Source organism: Crocodylus siamensis, chromosome 5, assembly GCF_052110815.1.
Source record: "Crocodylus siamensis isolate JL-2025a chromosome 5, ASM5211081v1, whole genome shotgun sequence".
NCBI classification, from domain to species: domain Eukaryota; kingdom Metazoa; phylum Chordata; order Crocodylia; family Crocodylidae; genus Crocodylus; species Crocodylus siamensis.
Genome location: NC_143399.1, coordinates 33,954,398 through 33,979,434, shown reverse-complemented (window position 1 = coordinate 33,979,434; position 25,037 = coordinate 33,954,398). Strand labels below are relative to the sequence as shown.

General features: G+C 43.6%; 1 protein-coding gene and 1 long non-coding RNA gene across 3 annotated transcripts in view; both read left to right on the top strand.

The window, feature by feature from the left end:
• ALG14 (ALG14 UDP-N-acetylglucosaminyltransferase subunit) overlaps positions 1–1,358 on the top strand; it is a 43,120-nt gene extending 41,762 nt beyond the window's left edge. For both annotated transcript variants that reach the window (XM_090049413.1, XM_090049412.1), the window contains one exon: positions 908–1,358. In XM_090049413.1, coding sequence (XP_089905539.1) covers positions 908–1,138 — 231 coding nt within the window. In that variant the 3' untranslated portion in view covers positions 1,139–1,358. The remainder of the gene's footprint in view (positions 1–907) is intronic.
• A 3,294-nt stretch (positions 1,359–4,652) lies between these two features.
• Positions 4,653–24,589, top strand: LOC149863711 (uncharacterized). Its single transcript, XR_016442611.1, has 2 exons — positions 4,653–5,676; positions 20,228–24,589. It is a non-coding gene; the product is annotated as an uncharacterized LOC149863711 (long non-coding RNA).
• Positions 24,590–25,037: the final 448 nt, after the last annotated feature.

Below are 25,037 nucleotides of genomic sequence, written 5' to 3'. Positions count from 1 at the left end.
GGGCAAGCAGCGGAAGAAGCTCCTTTCTTGCCCCCTCCCCCAGACACCAGAGGGAGAGGAAAAATAAATCCCCTCCCTGCCCCCGTGTGTAAGGGAGCTATGCTGGCTGGCCTCTGGCTGCAGCCCTGACCCTACCACTGGGGTCAGGGGGTGAGTGACCCTGATGGGGGCAGCAGCCTCTCTCATGGTGTCCTGAATGCTCAAGCTTCTTCCCAGTGGGGGGTCTGCACTGTGGGCAGGGGTGAGAGGGAGGGGCAGTTAAAGCTGCCGCAGACTACGCAGAGCACGTGGCAAGGGCACTATGGGACGGCTTGGGGGGCTATGGCCACCCTCCGAGCCCCGGTGCCGTCACCCACCCTGTGCAGTCTGCGGCAGCTCTGAGCACCCCATTCCACTCTGCTCTGACACTATATTCAACCAGGTTCATCTCAAACCAGTTTCAGCCATTTTTAAACTGGTTTATGTGCACTGAACTTATGCGCTGTTACAGGTTTAAAACAGTTTCTGATCATTTAACCTGGTTTGTGTATAACTTCTGTCCCTAGCCTAAAGGCCAGTATTTGTCTGTTTGTTCCACTAGCAATGCTCCTAAGATGCATTGGATTCCACAACCTTCCTGTAAGGGAGCTGTACCTTTTAAAAAAGGAAAAATCTTCCCTCCTCCCTGCAGCATTTAAAGTTCAGAATGTGATCTTTTTAGCAGCCCTTTTAAACATAATCATAATCATCAGGCTGTTAATTTAAATTGTGCTGCTGGATTCCCTGTATAGTCTTATTTTCATTTATTTTTAATAAGTATCTTTATTAATTTTTGTCTTTGTAATAGTTTGTGGAGACTTTCTATTCTGTACAGTATTAGAAAAATCTGAGGTTTAACTTTTGTTCCAAAATATTTAATTTCTTTTAGATATTGTGCAATGGACCAGGAACATGTGTTCCTGTCTGTATATCTGCCCTGCTTCTTTGGATACTGGGACTGAAGAAAGTCATCATTGTGTATGTGGAGAGCATCTGCCGAGTAGAAACCTTATCCCTGACTGGAAAGATTCTTTACTACTTTTCGGATTACTTCATTGTTCAGTGGCCTGCTCTGAAGGAAAAATATCCCAAATCTAAATATCTCGGTCGAATAGTATGACAACAAAAGACAAGCTTTACTTATAAGTAATTCATATTTCTGTAAGCAGATCTTCCTTAATATTTAAGGAAAGAAATGTGTTTTTAAGTACGGAATTCATTTTTAGAAACTCTTGATTTGATTTGAGATGTACTGGTTATTGCAAGCCAAATGTACAATTAAGAAACTGAGCCAGTAATAGAAAGTGGACTGGAATAAAATAGTAAAAGAAATGCATAAACTCATTTCTACATGCATATTTATTGTACCATATGAATTTATTCATCAGTTCCCTCTTACAGTTGTAAGGGAATACTGTTGATTCTATTCAGTTTCCAGTGATATAAATAGAAATAACTATCTGGGAATTTGTATTAATTCTAACATTCTGTTTAAGGAAACCTTCTGTAATAGTCTTAATTGAAAGAAACACAGTTTTGTTCTGATACAACAGACTTTTTTCCTGTATGCAAGGAGTGAAGTCCCTAGTGAATCTCTGCAGCATAAAGGAAACAGTTATAGGAAGTTGGCTTCAGGACAGTTTGCACTCTACAGCCTTCCAAAACCCCAAAGCATTAAACCAGTATCATTTTTCCTTTTGACTTGTCAAAAATGTTCCTGTAATTCAAAGAGCACCTTATAGGACCCCTTGTTTAAATTGTTAAAGTAAATTAAAAAAGAGTGACAAATGTCATTATAAGGGTGCAGCATATATACATTCAAAAGATGCATATTTCAACATGTCCTTAAAACTTCTTATTAGCACAGAGACCAAAATGTTGCTATTGGGCACTGAACTGTTTTGGCCTAATTTGCTGCCACATGCGTTAAGTTTAAAGTAAGCATTGCATTACTGGTGCTAGCAAAAGCAGTGGCAAGGACAGGGAAGGTTTACTTGGTTGTTGTACTTTAATTTTTTTGAATATTTTATTTTGGGTTTGTTTTTGTTTTTTCAAACAAAACTTTTCATTTCTATAATACAGTGTACATTTACTAATGAAGGAGAGCTCGCTCCATGGAAAATAACATATCAACACAACTAAAATGCATGTTCTGTGGGAGATTTAAGTACATGTAAGTCTGCTTAAGTCCTACAAGTTCATCTGACAAAACATAATCATATACATTGTTCCATGTGTAATGCAATGTAAACATGTCTGTCATCTGTACCCACACACACAGAAAAAAAAACTCATAGAAAAGCATTTTATAGAATGCACAAGCTGACCAAGTACAAGCCAAGCAACAGCTGATCATAAAACCACTTGCAGATAAAGTTGTTCTCCCAGATCTGTTCTGCAGATCAAAAATTGCAGAGGTTATTCTGATAAGAAATAGTAGTTGTAAATAAGGGTCTGAGGAAACAGTACTTGAATCCAAATAAGCGTGCATGTTCAGGGGCTCATGTTTGCCTCAGGACATATAGCAGCAGCACATATTTGTGCCACTGCTTTTTGTCCCAGGGCACACCCCTGCACATGCACTCTGGCATACAGCAAATTGACCTGAGTGAGGTAGGGGAGGTTGGGACCAGTACCTGTGCTTGGCCCCAGCAGCCTTACCTGAGGTCCTGGGGGCCTCGTGGGGAAGCAGTGACACCGATACAGCCACTTGGAGGCTGCCAGCAGCCAGAGCATGGCTCTAAGGAGCCAGGCTTTATTTCTGGTTTTGCATGCTGCTGCTGCACACACCACACAGCTTTAACACCAGTCTGGATCTCCTGGTGTCAAAAACAACAGCCCCACTACAAATTAGCAGCACAGCACGCGGATGCACATGCGCTACATGCAGTTTGCAGCACCTCAAACAGCTTTGAGGCACTGCAAAGTGCACATGTGTACTCATCAGGATGCATCCAATGTGTTTTTCAGGGATAGGGTTCTCATGTTGGACCCAAGTGTTGCAATTTATCTGACCAGTTTAATAAACCTTACATGAGGGAGGGGCACAACTGGAAAGTATCTGTTAATTTTGCTTACAAATGTATCTAGGAATATATAACATTTGGGACAACAGCTAGCACTAAAGGATCCTAATGCATTAGAGGTTTGTGGGATTTTGTACTGCCTGTATAGACTGGCACATAGGTCCTTGAAAATGACCTGATGCAAGTTATGTCGATGTGTTTAGGGTTTTTCCCCCTAAACTAACTGGAATGAAGACTATGTTATCAGGACTTTCTGCACAGCAGCCGACTGTTTGGTAAGTAAGGGAGACACTGTGCTTTATTATGGCTAAAGCAACTTTGACTTTAGATAACAGTGTTACCTAATGTATTCTTTGCACTAGATCCTGCCCTCTGCTGCACTAGACTAAAAGGGAAAGCGCAAGGGAAGATCACCTCCTCCACTACTCCCTGTGCAAGAAATGGTTCGGGATCTTTCCTTAAAGCTTAATACAGTGCAAGAGAAAGAATCTATGAATATTCCCACCCTTGAACCCCATCCTCATGACCCAGGATCCTGGTTTTCTCTGTTTAAAAATCACAAATTCTGATTAAAACCCCCCAAATCCAAGTTTTTCCAGAATTAAAATGAAACGCCACCAATATATGTGTGTGTGCATGTGTGTACCAGTTGAACACCTATATACATATACATACATACATACATACATACACGCAGATCAGTTGAACACACTATTTTATTGATATATTTACAATTTTAAAGCAATTTGGAAGCCCACAGTGCCTCAACCACTCCCATATAATAAAATAAATCCTAAATACCTTTACTTTTTGCTGTTTCATTTTGGCTTTTTTATCATGGGAAAATCAGAGTTCTCCCTGCAGCTGTGGCTGTCATCCCCTCACCCCCTTCACTGCTTTGTGGCACTGAGCAGCTGTGATAAGCCTGTGCCCTGCCCATGCCATTGCTCCTTACTCCCAACCCCCAGCCCTGCTAGTGCCCCTCACTTCCCGCCCATAGCCCCCCCATGTCCACAGCCCCCCACGTCCACAGCCCAGCTGGACGAAGCCCTCAGCTGCCAGGACTACAGGGCCAGGGACTGGGTGCGCAGCCCCCTTCCCGCTGCAGCAGCACCCAAGTCCCAGCTGCCACACATGGGAGACGGCAGCTGCTGCAGTGGAGTGGAATGCGGATCCCAGCTCCCCCTCCCCCATCGGTGTCATGGCTGGAGCAGAACCCATCAGGGGGACAGATGGGGGCTGAAGACTGCGGGCTCAGAGCTCCCTGCCCTGCTGCCCTCTCCCCCAGGCCTCCACAGCCCAATGGATATAACCTGGCACAGCAGGGCAGAGTGGAGCCGAGCAGGGAAGTTTGATGCTGCTACTGCTGGGAGCCCTGTGCTGCCATAGCAAAGCACCCCCTGCCTACCTGACAGCACCCCTGCAGGACCCTGGCAGCAGCAAGGGGCACAATTCTGCACCACCACCCCCAGCTACTGGGCAGACAAGGGGCACCTTGTTGTGGCAGCACAGGCCACTGAGCTTCCGTGTTTCACTCTGCTGCACTGGGTCCTGTCTGCTGGGCCACAGAGGCCCCACAGGGCAGGTAGCCTGCATCCACCTCATGCACAACTCTGGAGAGCACGTGCCCCCCATGTCCCCCAGGAACACATGCAGTGGCAGGGAACTGCCTCACCCCAGCCCCCCTTGGTAGGAGCCACCTGCAGTCCTGCCCCGCTCCCTGCCTGGGCCCTGCAGCCACACTTCTATTCTGGGCCCCAAGCCCCATGCACCACCGTGGAGGGGCAGCAACCCCAGCTCTAGCCCTACCCAACTCCCTCTCTCCCTCAATATGGTGGCCTTAATTGTCCCCCTCCCCCCAAAACTTATCTGCAGGGAGCTGCTCTGCTTCCTGGTGGCCATATGCATGTGGTACATGCACACAAGTGCGTGTCTCCCCTGCCTGACCACCCTTCTCCCACTCTCCCCAGCCCCTTGTAGACTGGAACTCTGCCAGCCTGCAAGGGGAAACCCACTGTTTCCCATGTTTTTTCTCCTTTAATGGAAAAAAAAATCCAGATTTTTCTCCTTAAAATTAAAAAAATCTGGATTTTACCATGTTTTTCCTTGGGAAATGAAAAACCCTGATTTCTGCTTATGACAGACCAGCATGATGTATCCTACTCCCAGGCTGACAAGTACATACACATACTTGTCCGTTCCTATTTAGAGCTGAAGCGAATTGTATCCCCACCACGTATCTTGCTTCACCTCATATAATCATGTTCTTCCTGTAAAATTTCTGGATTGGTGGGTTTATTACCAGCAGTATTGCCCCGGGCAGAATTTTGCTTTGCTTAGGTGGTTTCACACTCTGTATGGATAAACTGGATGAGCCTGTAGAGTTTCAAACAGAGGTGTTCCATCTGTACTCTGCATGAGAATTCTTGATCTTAAAGAAAATCATTAACATGTTTGGACTTGTAAAGTCCCTTTTAAAATGCTCTGGAGTATAACAGTTTAACTCACAGAAAACGTCTCAGGGAAAATGAACTACTTCAGTCCTTCACTACAGAAAAATATTCAGTTCTGCAGCTGATCGAGATGATTCCTCCTTTGCAGTTCAACTACTCGGCCTTCAAAAAAGCTAAAGGTATGTCTGCACCACAAAAAAATTCCTATGTTCTTATTTCAGTTTGGGTAACCTGAGCTAAGTAACCCTGATTAAGATAGCAGTAAAAACAAGGTAACTGGTTTCACCTAGTTTAGCAGCTTAGGGATGCCAAGGGTTGAATTCACTTTAAAAAGTTGATCTAAAACCCTTGTGTTTTCTGCCATTTTAATTTGAGTTAGCCAACTCTTGTTAGTCAACCTAAGTCAACATTGCATTGCCCCCATTCCCCCACACCCTCCAATTCCCTTCAGGTTAAGCCTCATCTTATTAGTAGGAACCTGCTGCACAGCGTGAGGAATGACCCAGAAGCTTGTAAGATTAAAACAGCTGGAATGGCATGGAGGGAACACAGCCAGGAGGGCAAAGATCCCAACCTAACTTTTAACAGTCTTTGTTGAAAGCTTTTGTTTTACTAATTGTACCAGGCAGCACAGGCAGAGAAAGAAAAAAATTGGGGGGGATTGTGTGCACACATGCATGCGCACACACGCCCCCCCCCATGGGAAAATCTGCAGGGGGAGGGGAAAAGGCCATGGGGTGGGGGAAGCAGTGTTGCCCAGCATTGTGCCAGCCCCAGCTGCCTCCTGGTCCCAGCAGCCCGAGCCCCTGGCTGCACCGGCCCCAGCCCTGAGTGCCTTGGCCCCAGCTACCTCCCCGTCCTAGCCCCAGCTGTGCACTGCTCAGGAGGGCCCACAGCCAGGGGCTGGAGCGAGGCCAGCCTCAGCTATACCACCAGGCCCCAAGGCTCCATGCTTTCATGCCTCCCTGCTCCAGTAGCCTCAAAAGTGCTGGGAGCTGCCATGTGTGTCCCACCACTGGGCAGGCTGGGCAGTGAGGCATATGACACCAAGCTGCACCCTTTTCAAAAGAGCGGCAGCAAGGCACAGAGGCAGGGAGTAGAGCACAGTTTGCAGCTGTAGCCCACCTTTGCCCCATACAAAGATTGGGGGGCAACGTGCTCCCTACCCCTCCTTGGCTGTCCAGTACCACACATCTGGAGGAGCTGTAAGGCTACGATTGTCCCGTGAATGGAGCCATGGCTGGGATGCATCGTTGGGCAATCAGAGCCCAGCAGCTTGTCCAGGGGCATAGTGTGGCAGAGCCAAGAGGGGGGTGGAACTGCACCCCACCTTGGCTGCCCACAGTGCAGTCCCCCAAGACCCCATCCAGCTGGGGCTTCATTCATGGTCAATGGGGCCCAGCCCGGGCTGGGTCATGGGACAATCCCCACACTGCAGCAGGGAGCAGGGCAGGGCAAGTGTTCGCCCTGCCCCTACCCCACTCTCTCCTGCACTGTGGGGGTCTCGATCTGCCCCAACTCCCCACCAAACCCAGGGTGATAAAGAAAGAAGATTAAAAGAAACCTACCTGCCTGCGTGCAGGCTGCAAGTGTGCAGGGTATCTGAGTGTGCCCCCCCCCCCCGCTGTAGCAGCCCACAGCCAGGCTGCCCTAAGGCTATGCCTGCTGCTGCCCTCCATTTGCAGGGGCTGAGCCCTGTTTGCCCCTCCCTTCCTCCACCTATGCCAGGCAGAGCACAGTAGAGAGCTCCTGGCTCATACTCAGTTAAAGGAAGTTTTGTTATCAATTAGATTGGCTTTTCCTTGAAAAGATTATCTTAAATGACTGTGCTAGTTCTCTCAAAAAAAGCCTGGCATAAATTAGCATTCTGTTACTGAGTAGCTCTTATCTTTTGTTTATAGTGTTGGCTACAACCAAACTATCATTGTTTTAAAAGAAAACTGCGTTCCTTCTGCTTTCAGGGGGAAAACAGAAAGCTGTGTTCTAATATTCCCCTCCAAGAACTTAAATTAAGCCTGCATTCCAGGGATTTTGCTTGTTTCTTTTCTCATTCTTTCCCTTCTATAAAGCTTGACATTAAAACAACTTTGTGTTATATACATGATTGATCATGATAAAAATCTAGAAAAATAGAAGTTGTCATTAAGCAAAGAGTGTGAATTAATAGCTGTTACCTGATTCCAACTATAAAGGGAGAGAGTAAAGAAAAATGTCAGTACTTTGTAAAAACAAGCATAATGCTTTGATCTTCACCCTACTCTCCTTCCCTGCTTACGTCCCAAAAATCTACGTATTTGACCACAGTGTCCTTCCTGTACCTGCAAGTGGAGAGCAGAACACAGGGAAACCACAAATGAAGCAGTGAGGTGAAGCTAGGGAGCTTTGGCTTGAGGGATGTTTCTTCTTTCCCTCCCCAAAAGTGAGAGCATAAGATCATATGGTTCTGAAACAAAATAGGGGGAGAAGCACATTCTTCAAAGAAAATAAATATGATTTTATGGAACTATCATCTCCTAAATTGGCAAAGATTCAGAAAGGAATGAAAAACATCCAAAAAGTTCTTCCTTTCAAGTTCCAGCTTGGGAGCCAAATTTAAAAGGAGTCTTAGTTTTCAAGTTGGTTTACCTAGAGATTTATAAGACTACTAATCTACTAGATATTTTTAAACTATCTGTGTTCACCTGGTTGTTGTCTTGCAGGACTGAGCATATGAACAGGAGCAATGTGAATGCCCCTCTCACTCCAAAATGTAACGAATGGTCTCAACATTCTTGTTTTGTACATATGGAAAGTCTCATCTCATTTTCCCTCTGCCCCCTTCTTCCACAAAATAAAATACCCTTTAGCACATAATAAAACAATAATAATATAAAGAGAGGCTGGAAAAATGCTATAAAGATTATTTCTGATGTATGCCAAAAAAAAAAGAATCTTTTTTTTGCTTTCAGCCAGTGAAATGAACTAGCTGCATTTCTTCAGTGAATGTTCCATTTTGTAAGCTGTGACAGGCTGGCTGGCAGTGACCTGGCCCAGGGGTTTTGAAAGTGCAAAAGAAGATTGGAGGACTTGGGATTCCCTTTCCTCACCAATCTGGTAATGATTTGGCCCAGGGGTTTTGAAGGGGTAAAAGATGATTGGATGACTCAGTACCTTTCCACACCAATCAGGCCCTAGAGACTCAACCCCCACCCCCCCATGTCCCCTGATTGGCCCCTTGGGGCACCTGGAGGGGGATAAAAGGGGCAGCATGGGCTGACTCAGGAGAGACCAGTGAGAGACAATAAGGAAGGAGCTTCACAGATCTGGCAAGAGCTGAGCCAGCGGGGCAGGTGCAGCGCCCCGGAAGAGCCTGTAAGAGCAGGACCCTGCAGGCAGCAGTGGGACCCTCAGCAGTGTGGTGTGCAGCTGGCAGGAGAGGCTCCCCCCTGGGCTCCAGGATTCTCGAGGGGAGGCTGCAGGCAGCGGGAGAGGCTCCCCCGCTCCAGCCAGGATCTGAGCAGTGACCTGAGAGGTTCCCAGCTCAGCTTCCAGCTCCTCCAATCAGAGGTCAGGCAGTTTGACCTGATCCCAGGGCTCCGGGAAGGTCAAGACCCCTAGCAGGCTAGAGTAGTGCCACCAGCAGTGGTGGTGTGGTAGTACTCCTTCCTACCACATGGGAGACCTCTGTTCAAGTCTTAGCTGAGGTGACTTTGGGTGAGTGAGCTAACAAGAAGCCAATCTTCTTGCAGTGGAAAGGGGCCATTGTGTTTTCCCCCCTCCAGGTACCAAGGCCCTATATTTCCTTGTCATTTGAGATTTTGCATTTTGTGCCTTTTTTATATTTCACTAACCTGTATTGTTTGTTCTGCTGTTTGTGTTTTATATTTTGTTAACCCTGTTTTTTGTCTACGATTGTAAGTGTCTAACCTTTGTTGAATCCTGCCCCCTTGGGGCATTGTAGTGTCCCCTATACCCTCTGATTTATGCCCGATATGTTCCCAGTATTAAAAGGTATATGGTTAAGTCCCCATTGGTGGTCTGGCTCTGCTCTATAGGGGGAGGAGAGTCCTTACACCTCCCACAGCGCTTGTGCACCTGCTTTGATCCCTTCAATTGGAGAGAGGCTACCTCTTGGGAGTACTGCCCAGGTTACAAAGCTATTAATGATTTTTGGGAGACATAGCAGGCAAGATCCTCTTACAATAACTGCAGTCCTATTTCATACTGTTAGAGTCCTTGAAAAACTGTTAACACAAAAAGCATAGGGAGGAGGGAGGGTTTCCTTGCCACTTCCTGCATCTTAGTCTTAAAGGTAAGATAAAGGGGTGTTACAAAAGTAGATACAGTAACATTGTTCAGGGACTCTAGCAGAGTGAAGTAAAAGAAAAAAATTACGTGTAGGCACCTAATAGGAAGTAGGAGTTTGCCCAACAAGTCCAAATTGTGAAAGCTACCTCTAAAATTGTATTCATAGAGGTGTTTGTGCACTTATGATCAAAAGTCCTGTAATCCTGGGTGTAGCCGGGGAGTTGGATATATAACTACTTAATTAGTATGCATGAATGTGGGGGTTAAATGCCTGCAAACAAATGTGAATGCAATTTAGCAGGCTGAACTTTACAGAACACATTTGCAAACTGGTCTGAAAAGTTAGGTCTGGGCTGTAAAACGAGCTGCCCACAAGCTGCATACAGCCCTGTAACAGGGGCCTTCTTGGGGTTGATCTGCCATTGGCCCACTGACTTGTTTCTGGGCCAACCACCTGCCTTCTCATCTGCCATGTCTTGATGATATCTAATTAGGCAGGAGGCTGCTCATTTCTTGTCCCGATGCCAGGGGCAGTATCTGCAGCTCTGTTTCATAGTTGGTAGGCTATGGGACCTGAGCAGATCATCAAGTCCGACCCCCTGCCATGGGCAGGAAAGAATCCTGGGCTCAAACAACCCTGGCAAGGTGTACATCTAGCCTCTTCTTCTTAAAGACTCCCAGGGTAGGAGCAAGTACCACTTCCCTTGGAAGTTGGTTCCAGATCCTAGCCACCCTGACAGTGAAGTAGTGCCTCCTGATGTCTAGCCTGAACCTACTCTCAGTCAACTTATGGCCGTTATTCCTTGTTACTCCCAGTAGTGCTCAGGGGAACAGGGACTCTCCCATTGCCTGCTGGTCTCCCTTAGCCAGTTTATAGATGGCCACCAGATCCCCCCTCAGCCTTCTCTCGTGGAGGCTGAACAGGTTCAGGTCTTGTAGCTTCTCCTTGTAGAGCCTGTCCTGCTGCCCCCTGACCATGCGAGTGGCCCTCCTCTGGACCCTCTCCATGCTGTCCACACCCCTCTTGAAGTGCAGCGTCCAGAACTGGATGCAGTACTCCCGCTGCGGCCTGACCAGTGCCGCATAGAGGGGGAGGATCACCTCCTTGGACCTGCTTGAGAGGCATCTGTGGATGAATGACAAGATCCAATTAGCCTTCCTGACTGCGTCCCCACATTGGTGGCCCGTGTTCATCTTGGAGTCTATAATGACTCCAAGATCCTTTTCTGCCTTTGTGCTGATGAGAAGGGAGTTCCCCAGCCTGTAGGGATGATGCTGGTTCTCTCTCCCCAGGTGCAGTACCCTGCACTTGTCAGTATTGAATCCCATCCTGTTCTCATCCACCCACCCCTGTAACCTGTTGAGATCCAATTGCAGCCTGTCCCTCCCTTCTAGCATGCCCACTTCTCCCCACGTCTTAGTGTCAGCTGCAAATTTGAACAAGGTGCTTTTCACCCCTCGTCCAAGTCACTGATGAAGATGTTGAACAGTGCGGGTCCAAGGACCGAGCTCTAGGGGACCCCACTGCCCACATCCCTCTGTAAATGTCTTATTTTATTTCTGTATAACTGCCGCGCGGCACTCTCACATTTATGTAACCTTGTAGTTTTGGCTTTTAATCAAAATGAAAGCTTTATATTTTCCCACGCTTGTATTAAGCTGCACATGCGTATTTTGTAAGTTTCATTTCTTATCTGTAAGTGTCATTCCTGCAGAAACGAAACTTATGTAGAAAATCTACCTAGTAACTATTATGTAAAAGAAACTATCCTCTCCCTGTATGCTTAGCTTATAGCATAGTTAGTGTCACAGAGGCAGTCCAACCAACATCTATAAAAGAGGCAAAGAGGCAGGAAGTAGCAGAGATGACGACTGGACGACCCTTCAGGCTTGATCACTCTGTAGCCAGTCCTCAGCCTCCCCACCTGGGCGTATCCCAGCGAAAACCAAGGCCTCGAAAATCTGACAATCGACAACGATTCACCATGTTACAGTTTTGTTATCCACCATCCCGTTCATGAGCTGTTGACCAGCCCTAGGACTAACTAGTGAGTAGCCGCACCTATCCCGCAAGGGGTGTAAAGCAAGGGCTTGCTAGTGAACCCTGTGGGCCAACAGACCCCCTTTGTATACTGTAACTGAAGAAACATCGGAGACTCCACCTCTTGACTGCCTCTCTTCGTAGTTTAGACAGCATATCTACACTTTCTATACTTACATTTACTGCAACTTTGTTCCAGCCGGTCTCCCCTCTTATTCGTAAGAGGGTGAGGCCAGGTGAGTGAATAAAACAAATTTTTACTTTACTTATATTTACTCCGTAATAACTTCTACCACTAACACCCTATCTTAATGAGCTGTTGACCAGTTCTGGGACTTAAGGAGTCGGCAGCCACATCTAGCCCATCGGGTTAGAATGCAAGGGCTTACTCCAGAACCCCGTGAACCAACAGACATCTTACAAACGTATTATAGAAAACTAACAACTTACTCTAAGTTGTCTACTTGCACCAACTCGGTGAACCTCAGAGGCGGTCATAAAGCTACCTCCAATCCCACCCCACAAGCCGTGCGCTTGCCCGCTCCGTAAAGCCCGCGGTTCCCCAAGCGGTGCCGGAATCGCTAGCCCGGCATTCCGCCACACCCTCCAGATTGAAAATGACCCATCCTCCACCACTCTCTGGGTGCGGCCCTCCAGCCAATTGGTGACCCATCTGATTATTCCTCCCGTACACCACAGACCAAGCCTCACAGATGGCATCCACAGTTCTTATCATCACCAGCCCCACACTGGGCCCCAGAATCCTTCAATCCAGACCCCCAACTACATTCCCTCCAGTCAGGTGGCTTACTCCACCCTCATTCTAGGCTGCCAAGTTCCCTGAGTTGTCCCCGTCTCAGGTTTGGTCCCTCCAGGACATTGGCCATACAGGCCCTGGCCTCACCTCCAAAGCCAGTTGGAACCCCCAGACCCTCAGCTCTGGACGTCCCTCACAATGGGCCTCTGGCCCTTTGACCCTTCTAGTCATGGCCCCAGTATTGACCAGTCAAGGGTTTTCAAGTCAGGTCTATGAGCCTCTAGCCCCCTCTCTAACTTGGGTCTAACTTCTTAGCCCAACTATGGGCTAACCCACCCAGTTGTGGGAGCTGGGGTTATTAAGGCACCCTGATCGACCTTTCACCGGGGTGGTAACTGGCCTGGTATTTCCTGGAGGCTCCTGCACCACTGGGAGCCCCACTAGGCCACCCACTCCCAGCAGGGTGCAGTTTTAGGTCATGCCCAGGACCAGGAGCCTTCAAACCATCCCCTACAGCTCCAGCCCTAACCTCCAGGATGTTGCATGCAGCTAGGTAGTGTTACTGCCTGGTCTGCCAGCAGTGAACTGCTCTGCTTATATAGGCAGCCAGGGATCTAAATGGCCACCCCAATCAAGCACCTACTGGATGCTTGGCTCAGTCCTTAAAGTGGCAGACACCAACAATGCCCTGCCACAGGCCTATTAGGGGTTAACCTATGCCCCCCACCCCCGCTGCCCCAGGTGCCCACTTGGCAGCCACTCTCCAGGTTTGCTCTCCCAGCTTCCTCCTCCCACCCTAGAGGTGGGGTAGTAAAGCATGGCACAGTGCTAGGGGAGACTTCTAGGGTGCCTGAGAAGCACTGCAGGGTGCAGCAGGTCGGGTGAGAGGGGTACACAGTTCAGTTCAGGAGGAGCATGCCCAGCATGCACCAGAGAGGGTGCAAGGTGCAGTGAAGTGCGGCGGGGGAGGCACTTGGGCATACATTACAGCATCGGGGGGCCTGCAGTGTGCAGTTCCAGGGGCCCATACCCCCTCTCTAGCCCTCCCCCCCAAAAAAATTGAACAACCCTGAGCTAGGTTATGCCTGCAGTAGAGAATGAGTAACCCTTCTTACCTGTGCATGGGGACCCATAGTGAACCCATAGACCTGCTAAATCCTACTGGAGCAGGTCTATCTCCCTCTTTTTCCATTCAAATGAACTAGTCAGTGCACTTGAGCCAACAGATGTGGTGCCATAAATTGGTAGTGGCATGAACCAGTGACAAATACTAACCTTCTGGAGCAAGGAACAGAAAGGAGAAAATATTTTTGTCAGTGGGAAGTCCAAGGCACCCAAACCATGGGGGAGTGTTACCTGTGCATGATACTTTACTTCTGGCTGTGCATAAAAGCACAGTCTTGTCAAATATAATTTGCCCTCTGCCTTTCAGTGTTTTGAAAAGAGGCTTAAAGGTTTGCTTTTACCACAGTCGTCCACTTAGAAACTGCTTTTCATCCTTGTTCACCAGAAGGATGAAGTGTTTCAAAAGCAACTTGCTAAATGCCTTTACAGTTGCCTCCATAGTTCTTGAGTTTCCCTTTTCGTTTTCTTGTTTGCTATGTTCCCCCACATATTAACAGGATGTGACATTGCTAGTCAGCTTTTTGGGCAAAAAAAAAAAGTTATAGTAATGTAGCAGACATGAACAGATGAACTTGTCCTGCCTTTGTCTCTCTGTAAAATAGATTTCACAAACGCAGAAACATTTATTATCACACTCAAGAGCCTTTGACAAAAAAGATCATTCAAAATGCCTAAAAACATTTTGAACCAATGATTCTCTACCTCTCCCCTCTACAATGTACCAACGGGTGATGCAGTATGCAGCCAAATGCAGTATCAAAGCTGAAATTCCTTTTTCCAGAAGAGTTTTTGAGAAGCCGATTCAGAAAGCAAGGTCATGCTCCAGTGCCGTCCCAGTTGTGTTTTTTGTTGGTTTTTTTTCCTGTTTTGTATTTATCTTCTGACCCATGCCTTACAGTCATGATACTGCATATCTGGAAGGGGTGCTAGTCATAATGCTGTTGCACATTGTCTTGGATTGTTTGAGTGAGTGAATGAATGAATGTCAGTCAAAGGCAGATATTTGCTTGCATTAAAGCCAGTGGAAACTCTAGGACCATTCCTTTGTTAGTGCAACTCCACTAGTGAAATGATGCCAGCAGTGAATTTAGCTATACTTTTGTGTATCTAATGTTTTATCTCATTTTAGAGGTATCCTTATGTGGCATATCAGAGGAGACTGTCTAATATTACAGTAATTATTCAGGAAAAAAAAATTTATATGCAACTAAAGTTTTCAAATAAACCCATTTCAATAAAAATAGTTTGTCTTACAGGAATATTTTGAGAAACTAAGAATATTGTGCACTTCTGTTCCCTTAACTGGGTGGAGGAGAAGGTTTCACAGAAGACTAGGAAGTCTTGTATCTTTCCTGCCTTCTACCTTGTGATTAGAAAGTACTGGACTACACCATCCCACGACCATGGGGATGACAGGTCCTAATTAAAGCTTCCAGTGCCCCAGCAAGACTAAATTATAGTGCCTGATATGAGGTCAGAGACAGGAAAGTTGACAGCACCTGAGAGTGCCTTTTCAACCCTGATGCCATATGTTTTGAGTGATAACATCTCATGGGAAACAACAGTAGATAAAGCCAATATTAATAATCCATCACACAATTATCTACAGAGCAGCACTGACAATCTTCAGCCCTTTGCAGATTTTTTTTATATATAACAAATAGTAAAATTATGTAATGTTGATCATTTGTTCATAAATGAGTGAACACCATGCACTGATATGAGTTGAAAACATTTTAGCCCCAGAGTTATTAGTGAGAATATTCTAACCTGGTACAGTCTTTATTGATAGCATGATATGGTTGCAAATCCTCTTCCACAAGTAAACAAACATAAATATAGCAGACACAGGGTATATAGCAGGGGTGAGCAAAATGTGGCCCAGAGGCCAGATGCAGCCCACCAGGCCATTCTATCTGGCCCACAGAACCCCTAAAAAATTTACAAAATTAATATATCTCTGCCCTGGCTGCCTGTCATGCGGCCCTCGATGGCTTGCTGAAACTCAGTAAGCGGCCCTCCACCAGAAATAATTGCCCACCCCGGTATATAGAGTAACAAATACTAGACAAAATAGTGTAATGGGTCATAAAAATGTACAGTGTCTCCACACTGAAGAGGTTAAAGTTTGTGTCTATTTGCATTAACAAGATATGATTATTGATATGCAATTATTAAGGTTGTCACCTATAAAACACCAAAATGTGACCAGATCCAAAAATTGGAGTCCCAAGGCCAAATAAAAAAGAATGCCTTTCATTTCTGAGACTTGGGTCCCTGGTGGTGGTGTAAAAGACCAGTGCCAGTTTTGTTTTATTTTGTTATCTTACCTCCATCTGCCCTTCTGACCAGCTAATAGTTTATGTGGCAATATCAGTTTCTGAAACATGTTGAAACCATCGTAATGGCTGCTTGATTTAGTTAATTAACTGGTTTAGTTTGGGGATTTTTTTCTCTGCAGGGTGAATCTCCTAAGCCAGTGAAAGAATTTTTGTTTTAATTACTCCCGCAGAAAGTAGAGTTGTATGGTTGGTTCTTTCCCAGATATATTTTTGTTGTAGTAAAAAAAAATTAAGCAGCTTTCTAAACAGAATATCAGTTAATACTATTTGCACACATGGGGGGGATTAATTAGGGACACGGGGTAGTATAATTTGTGTGAGAGGCTCAGACAGCCTACTGTCCTTGAAATGATGAAACTGCGTGAAGGCACAGAGTTTCAAGCAGCAGCATTTCCCTAGAGCATCCCTACATTGCCCATTTGTCTCCATGTCACTCTAACTTCTCTATACTTGAACAAGGATAAAGAGCTGGGTAATATTCTATTCCCGGTTATACCAGCACCACTCACAACTTCACTGGGGTTGAGTGAATGTAACTTGAGAAAAAAAGCCTAATCTTACACTTTGTTTCACTGAAAAGAAAGAGAATGTTTTTCTTATAAAGCAGCCTTAATGACCTTCTTTTTAACTCACTTTAACGCTTGGTTATTCACTGCTTAGTAGCCATCCCTGTAAGCCTAGTTTTCTTCATCTTCTCTTGTGGATGGCAGGGAACAATAAATTACTAGATCCTATTTTAGCTAATGGATTACAGAGAAGCAGACGCAGCACAATTTACGTTCTGTTATAAATTAAGTGAGGGTGATGACATGCTTTACTGGCTAAAGCTAGTATGTAAAATAAATCAAGCAGTGATTTGAATATCAAGTGTTTGGCATGAAGCAAGTTATTTAAAAAGAAGAAACAAAGAAAAAATAAAGAAACAAAATTGCAAATTATAGCAAAAATATTTTAATAAATTGGAAAAGCCTCTTTGAGATCCCTGTTATACTTACAGTATGCTCATGGACAAGAATTACAAAAGTGATCCTGGTATATTTGTTAAAGTAGTTTCACTTTTCCACCATAAATGGCATTTAAAAGGATTTATAGCTCAACTGGGAACAACCATGCTCTCAATCAAAACTTGACATCATTTCACTCCTAGGTCAAGTCCCTTTAATTCATAGAATTTCATCTAAAGGCTTGATCCTCCAGTCCTTACTCAGGCAAAGTTACTAATAAGAAAAGGAACTGAGGCGTTAGAGGTTTACTCAAACTGAAAGCCTGGAATTGCAGTCTTAGACAAAATTCTTATGAAAGCCAGTAGGAATTTTGCCGAAGTAAATGACCTCAGGTCCAGGTCCTCAGTTTGATCTTCAAGTATTGATATGCTATCTGCATATGTGTGTAATTGAAAAAATAAAATAAATCTGTTGGCACAACATTAGCAGGGAAGTGGTTCCTTTAAGAAACTGAGTGTTTCAAATTACAGTTCTGTTTCTGGCGTTGCTAAGCATATCTCTGAAAGACTAAAGAAAGTAAAAACACTTGACTCATATATTCCAGAGATTATTCCACATTTATTTAATTTTTTTTCCAGGTGCCTATATTTCTATCCTGAGGAAGGCTAAAAGGTCAAAATGATGGCACCCCAGAAGGAAATTAAGATAACATCCAACAATACTACTAGTGAAGGAACTTTCACTCAACCTCATCCAATTTGCACTTAGCTTCTTCTAATTTGCAGTGGTTCACTTTGTAAATATCTGGAAGGGACATTAAAATCAGGCCACACATTTCAGAAGCCTTGGGTCAAAGTTATCTTTTTTGCGTGGTTTCTATTATGTGCTGTAGGTATCCAAAATCGTAGCCTATTCAATTATTCATTTGTTTGAAGTGCTGTGCTTTTAAGCCCAGTTAATTTAAATGTTGGTCACTTTAAACTGTGATAAAGATTGCTTCAATTCACAGATTCTGGATTATTGCATTAGTATTTTAAAACATTCATTCTAAGGAGATGTAGTTTTTACATTAAACTTCAGAAAGAATAATGAAGAATTGCTCATTACATCAGGGACAGATAGTAAATACATTAGTGAAGCAATGCACTGATTAGTTAGTCAAAAACAAAACTGTAGCAGGGCACCAAAGTGGCTGCTACTTTGAGAGCAGAGATAAGGACCCAGATGCAGGTTGCTGGGCCAACTGGTTAATGAGAGTAAGGACTTACACCTGCCTGGTCAGGTAACTGGAAGGGGCAGGGCCTGGTGCCTACATATACATCACAAGCCAGAGGCAAAGGGGGCTGCTGGCTGCCAAGGGAGAGAGAACTCTTCCTATGTGAGTAAAGAGGAGAAGTTGGACTGCACAAGCAGGCTGATGCTGGGGGAAAGAGACGGAGTACCCATCGGGTGGCTTGAAGGATGTTACAGCTAAGCAGCTAGAATTTATGTTATAGCCCAGGGGCTTATACTTTGTGTTTGTGGTTTATACCAGAGGACTGAGTGAGGCTATTAGGGGTTGGAGGAGGCCTCACAGGGGCTCCATGGTAATGTGGGGACCCTGGTGACAGAGGGCACAGCATCTGGGGGTGCACTGACCCCAGCCTCAAGGCAAAGGGGAGCGGAGAATTGGAGGCCAGGTAAGACTGAGGCTGCCTGAGCCCAGCAGGGGGTTGAGACCCCAAGGAGGAGAGTTGGGGCCAGGCACAATGACAGCCACCTGAGCCCCAAGGCTGCGGTAAGCCCCGAGGCAAAAAGGGGGCACAGAGAGTGAGACTGACCAAACAACATCTGGTACATCTGTAAGGCTTGGGGCATGACAAAGTGGTGGTTGGAGCCAAGCGTAGCTCATAAGGCTGGGGTGCCCAGGAACCCCCATTTACAGAGCTGGGCTAATGTACGGGAGGATAACCATGTCCAGGAGAACCGAAGAGGCAGCCTCCCTAATTACATAATTGACATTAAAGATGTGGCGGGCGAGATTGAGGGTGCATCGTAGGCTGACTGGATACGGTAAGGGGTGCTAAGGGAGAGCATGGTGACCCCCTAGGGAGCTATTTCTGTTACAAAAACAAAACAAAAAAACAGTTCCATTTGTTTTGGGTTTTTTGTTTTTTAATTGCAGCTTTGATGCTTGCTATTCTGTCCTGGGCTGGGGCTGCCTACTGTATTGATAAGAGTCTGAACTTGTGCATTGGATAGAGATCAGTGAAGGCAAATTCAAACTTGCTTCCATTAATTGTCACAAATGAATAATATTAAAAATCAGGATTTGAACCAAGATCCAGATCAGTGTTCCATATTCTCCGTTTTGTTCCTAATCGTTTGGCTTTCCTTCTCTTGAGTATAAGGACAGTCCTGTTACCAGCAGGATTAAGCTCACTGTCACTGTAAGTGCTTGGGTTTCTAAAGCAGGATTCATCTTCCTAAAGTATACTGTATAGTGTTCAACAGCCAGTCTCTTCTGAACCAAACCATGATATTTATTACAATAATGTTATGGATATAGTTAATAGTATTATTCATCTTCTAGCACACCATGTTGCAGTGAGATGTCTGAGAAGCAAGAAGAGTTGAAATGCCATAAGTATTTACAATACCTTTCAGCAAAAGAAAAGCCTTTTTCCAATAATTTTTTTTTTAATTGTATGTAATGTCCCTGTTTGTGCAAATATGATTTAAGGTTACTTTTGTTCTATTTTTAAAACACTGCTTATTAGTATACATATAGATATTTATGTACACACATACTCCCTTTGAAAATTCATCTTTGTTTTTGGTAATGCCTAATTATTTTAATAGCACTGAAGATAGATTTCATCTATCTACAAATTTAAGACATTTGTGTTATCAAATGAAAATTTGATGCTATATCACATTTATGCCTACCTCTTATCTTCTTTACTCATAACCAAGAAACCGCTGGATTCAAGATCCTGAGATACTGGTTATTCTATAAAACGCTTGGAATGTCAGAGTCAAAAGAGATAGATAATGAAATATTCTGACAGACAAACAGGGTTCTTTTTAGTAAATATATTTTAGATAGTAGTTTAGGATATTGTTTGCGATTGAAGGAAAATAATAATATTTACACATAGGGGCTGTATTAAGTATTCAAAAAAATTATTGATATGACATTTCAAGAATGATAGCACAAACTATAGATAGATTCTGATATGTCTATCTCTGCAGATCGTGGTTTGAAGTACAGTACTTGCATTGCATATAACATCTATGCGAATGACCAACCAATCAAGTTGGAAACAAAATGTTTTACCTATGCAGATGACAACCATCCCGCAGCACAAATGTCTAAAGTCGTTTAGGAGCTTCCTTACCAGTACCCACCCTCTTGATGCCACAATGAAGGAGATACACGACCTGCAGATGTGGAATGAGAGCAAATACCTGACAGCAGAAAAATGTACACTCCAGCAGCCAAGTCCTTACCACCAGGGGCTGATGAACCATGGTAAAGCCGGCAGTGTCTCAAGCACTTGCGTACCAGAGTCAGGAACTAATGAAGAAGTGGAGCTATACCATTGGTTTAACCACTGACTGCAGCACAGAGCCTCAGACTATGCAACACCTGCTGCTTGAAGGCATGTGTACAATGAAAGACCTTGCAAAACATAATGATGAGCACAAATGTGTAACAAAATGATCAAATGTGGTGTAGAGACATGAGAAGAAGAGTCTCTGTAGATTTTGTTTCTTTCATAACATTTCTAAAGATCATGTCAAATTTAGAAATCAGATATTTGTAAAATTTTGTCTTTATAAAGGCATTTCTTCTATTGTATGACAGGCTTGGGTATAAAAAATTGTTTAAATGCAGAGATATAAAATAATTTTGTGTTGTGCAAAAGGTATAAAAGTTATATTAAGGATGGCATCACTTGGGGTTATTAATATGTTTATAGTCCCCAACTTGGAGAGAAACGGGATCCATAGGAATGTTCCTACCTTGAACAAGGGGTTGGACTAGACTTCTTGAGGTCCTTTCCAGCCCTACTTTTCTATGATTTAGTGATTTTAAAAACACATATTTTTACCTGTAGGCTGAAACTGAGTGTCTAAAAGGAGACTTCTGAGAGAATCGCTTCATAAGAGTCAATATAGAAAAATATGAATAGTGAGCCTCTGTTCGATCACTCTCAGATCTACATGTACTGTCTCACACTTACTGAAAGTTAACATATAAGAAAAATTACCCATGTTCATTGGGTGATGGATTTAAAATATAGGATATATCCATATTTGTTCCACATGATTTGAATCTAGAATCACAGGAACCTAGAGCTGAAAGGGACCTTCCAAGGTCATCAAGTTCAGCCCCCAGTCACAGTAGGATCATCCCTGTCAAAACCATTCCAGACAAGTGTCTGTCCAATCTGCTCTCGAAAATTTCCAAGGATGTAATTTCTCTGTTCCAATGCTTGACCAGCCTCAGAATGAGAAAGTTCCTGCTAATCTCCAACCTCATTTTCCCTTGCTGTAACTTGAGGTCATTGTTCCTAGTCCTGTCCTCTGCAGCTGTAGGCTCATCTCCACCTACATATATTCATATTAAAAAGAAAAAAGGGACTGTGCCTTTGCTTGTTTGATGCATTGTTACAGTCAGGCTTCATGAATACTATTGTTAACTCTCATTTCTTTTGACAGTGGCTTAGTGATTAATATTTCCTGATCTATTGTTATACTGTCCAACTAGCCTGTTGCCTTGAATTTGTGACCTAGCTTTGGATACTGATAATACAACTTAATTTCTATTTCAGTGGAGGCTGCAAAATTGCCCTGGGAGGGAGGGGCTGGGGGGAAAACCAAAGAAAACTTATTCACCAACAAATACATTTGACAGAAAGAGTAGCCCACTTCAGCATTTACAAATTTTGGAAAAACAAATCATCCCTGCTTAAACACTAATTTGAATGGTATTATACATTGTAGAGATGTGACCCATTGCTTTGAACTGTAGTATTAAGCATTTAATCTCCTCATGTGATGTTTGCTGCTGAGGGGAAAGGATGTCCAGAAGTCAGTCCAAGAACTACTCCAAATATTTGGGATCAAAGTCTTACTGTTTATATTTATTCATATGGGCAGTCTCATTGAACTCAATGGAATTACTGATGCTCATCTGTTAAAACTGTTACATATGGGTTTTTTTTGTTTAATAGAATAAGTTAAGCACATGAAGTATTAGCAGAACTGAAGCACTTAGTTAATATGCTCCCTTACATAGAATTTTACAACCAAGATTAAGTTGTAAGTAAAGAGCCAGATCATATCAGGCAACACATGGGGCCAGATCATACCAGGCAACTTCATATTGTAAATGTGGTGCTTAAATCAGTCCTGAGCTAACTGAAAAGTATGCATAAGGGATTATGACCACACTGACCTTTTATTTGCCTGAGCAGCTTTTTACTTGTGTGTAGGCACCTAAACATACAGATTAAGATTAAGTGGTGAGGAAATCTCTGTATACCAACTGCATATTTGATCATTTGACTTATTTACTTCTAACAAAGCTATAAAAGAGCCAGCTGAGACAAGGTCAGATCATAGCAGGCAACTCATACCAGAAATGGGTGCCAACCTGCAGCTGGAAAGTTTTCCTGTCCTTGATGCAAGGTACAAACCCATTGCCCAAATCTCAATCATTTCCTCCAACATCCATTAAATATTTTATAAATCTCCTCAATTATGTGAAATCTTATTCTCCTAAAAATATATATATATTTTTTTTAAAACCTCTTGCCATTTTGACAACTGGGGCTCGGTGGCACCTGATTTCAAGAAGGATGGTGTCAAGCCTGAGGTAAATGTTACCATTTTACCTTAGCTATTCGCTCATCGTTGATGGAGTCCAGCCGTTTATCTTATGCAGCGTTTAGCCTCACAAAACCCCACAAAATACGTGAATGTTCAATTTTTTTTTACTTGAAGTCACCTTCACCTCCCAAACACAGGAGTTCACAGCTCAAAGATGGGAGTTCACAGAAAGCTGTTCAAAATCTTTTGGCAAAAATGTTCTTAAACTGTTTGGAATACCAATTTTAGCAGATGTAAGATGTAGTTTGTTTCTTCCTCCTTTCTGATACATTCAGATTTGAATTACCAAACAGGAGTAGTTTTCATTCTTTCCATTAGCATTTTAGTTCTTTAATGCAACATGCAGTGCCGTGCAACTAAATACCATTTTATTAAGTATCTTTATTACCCTGAAAATAGGGTATTTTCAGGAAGCAGGTGTGAAGGAAGTTTAGATGTTGACTGGAGAAAAATACTACGTGTGATAGGAGATGACACCCTTTTTTGTAATCCTAGCAGAGGCTGGGAGCCAATTACTGAAGAAACTATTGAACTGTAAACACTCCACCCTTAGAGTGGTCCCTCCAAAATAGGACTGTGTGAGAAACCAAGCTTATCTGTGGATAAGCAGGAGATATTGAGAACTTTGTAGTTTAGTATGTTCACATCAGAATTTATTAAAAACACATTTCATTGCTGCTTGCAGATATATTCTTTTTTAAGCCAGAAACATGCAATATTTAAATAAATTGTAAAAGCCTGCACTTTATATATGTTAAGAAAGCATCCTGTTTTTGATTCTAGCAACGTAACTCAAACTTTGATATATAACTAATTAGCTTTAATAGTAAAAGGAAAAAAATCAATTCAGAGATCTTGAACATGTATACTTTTACCTCAGCTTTAGAAACTACTTGTGAAAGGGCCAAATATGAAAGTGAATACTCACTACACTCATAGATAAGTAGGACTGGAAAGGACCTCAAGAAGTCATGTAGTCCAAATCCCTGCCTGAGTCAAGAAAGGTCTTATGTCCTATATGGGGATTGAACCTGGGTCCTTAGTATCACACTAGTTTGAGACCACATGGTAGTTCTGCTTGACACTACAGTCATTTCCATTTCAAGAATAAGATCGTTCCTTAGTAACAATAATCCCTGATGAATACGTTTGGAAAAAAATAATTTTAATAATAAGTTTGTCTGGTTGGTTGGTTTTACTTTAGCTAACTGAGGTAGGATCAACTGCGGACAATTAAACCTACTCCTGTAGCCTCTGAAACCCAAATTTCTGTGGATGTAGACTCAGGTCTTACCTCTTATTAGGGGTTAGTGCTTTTGCACTGCACATCTACTAAAACTTGAATAGTCATTTTGGAATTATAAACCTAGTGGAATTTAAAGAATGAAATATTGCTTACCTATTGAGTAATATACTCAGTAGGCAAGTATTAGCATTGAGTAATACTCTGTTGGGCAAATAGAAACTACTTAGTTATAGGAATCTCTGTGTTTCTTCTGTACTTTTAAAATAAAAAAACCAAAAAAAACATTTTATAATAGCTAAAAATGACCTGTGTCAGGTGTTTCCTGGTAGGTAATTCCTCCAAATTATATCAGTTCATAGTATTTAAATCGATATTTTTAAACTGCTTTCATGCCCCTCCTTACAGACTTTTCTTACATTTGAGCTGGCTCTGTTCTTTTTTTGCAGCACAAATAAACCAATAACTAGTCATTTGATCTAATTAGTGTAATTTATGAGGTGCGGTGTTTTCACATTCTATTCTGCCCATGTCAGATGTTCCTTTTCTTGCTACTTGTGTCCTCCATGTGGGGAAGGGTGGGGAAGGCAAAACAGCAGCCTTTATAGGCTTTAAGAAGTTTTATTTCCACTTTTTCTCTTGCAGTAAAATTGGCCACTCCAGGAGAAAAATAATTCCAGGGAACAAACATAGTTAAATCACTTCCAGGAGAGTTTCTCCTGGGAGAATAAATGTCTGTACATGCTGATGCCACAGACTATGGGCAGTCTGGGTTAGCCAACCAGGGCTACCCTATGCACTGCTGCTATCTGCTGCCAGGCAGACAAAGGGAGACTGCAGAGCCCTGAAATGAGTGCACAGGCCCCTCCCTTCTCCTCCCCTCAGCTATACAGTGTCAGCACTGCAAGATCTCTACTCTTC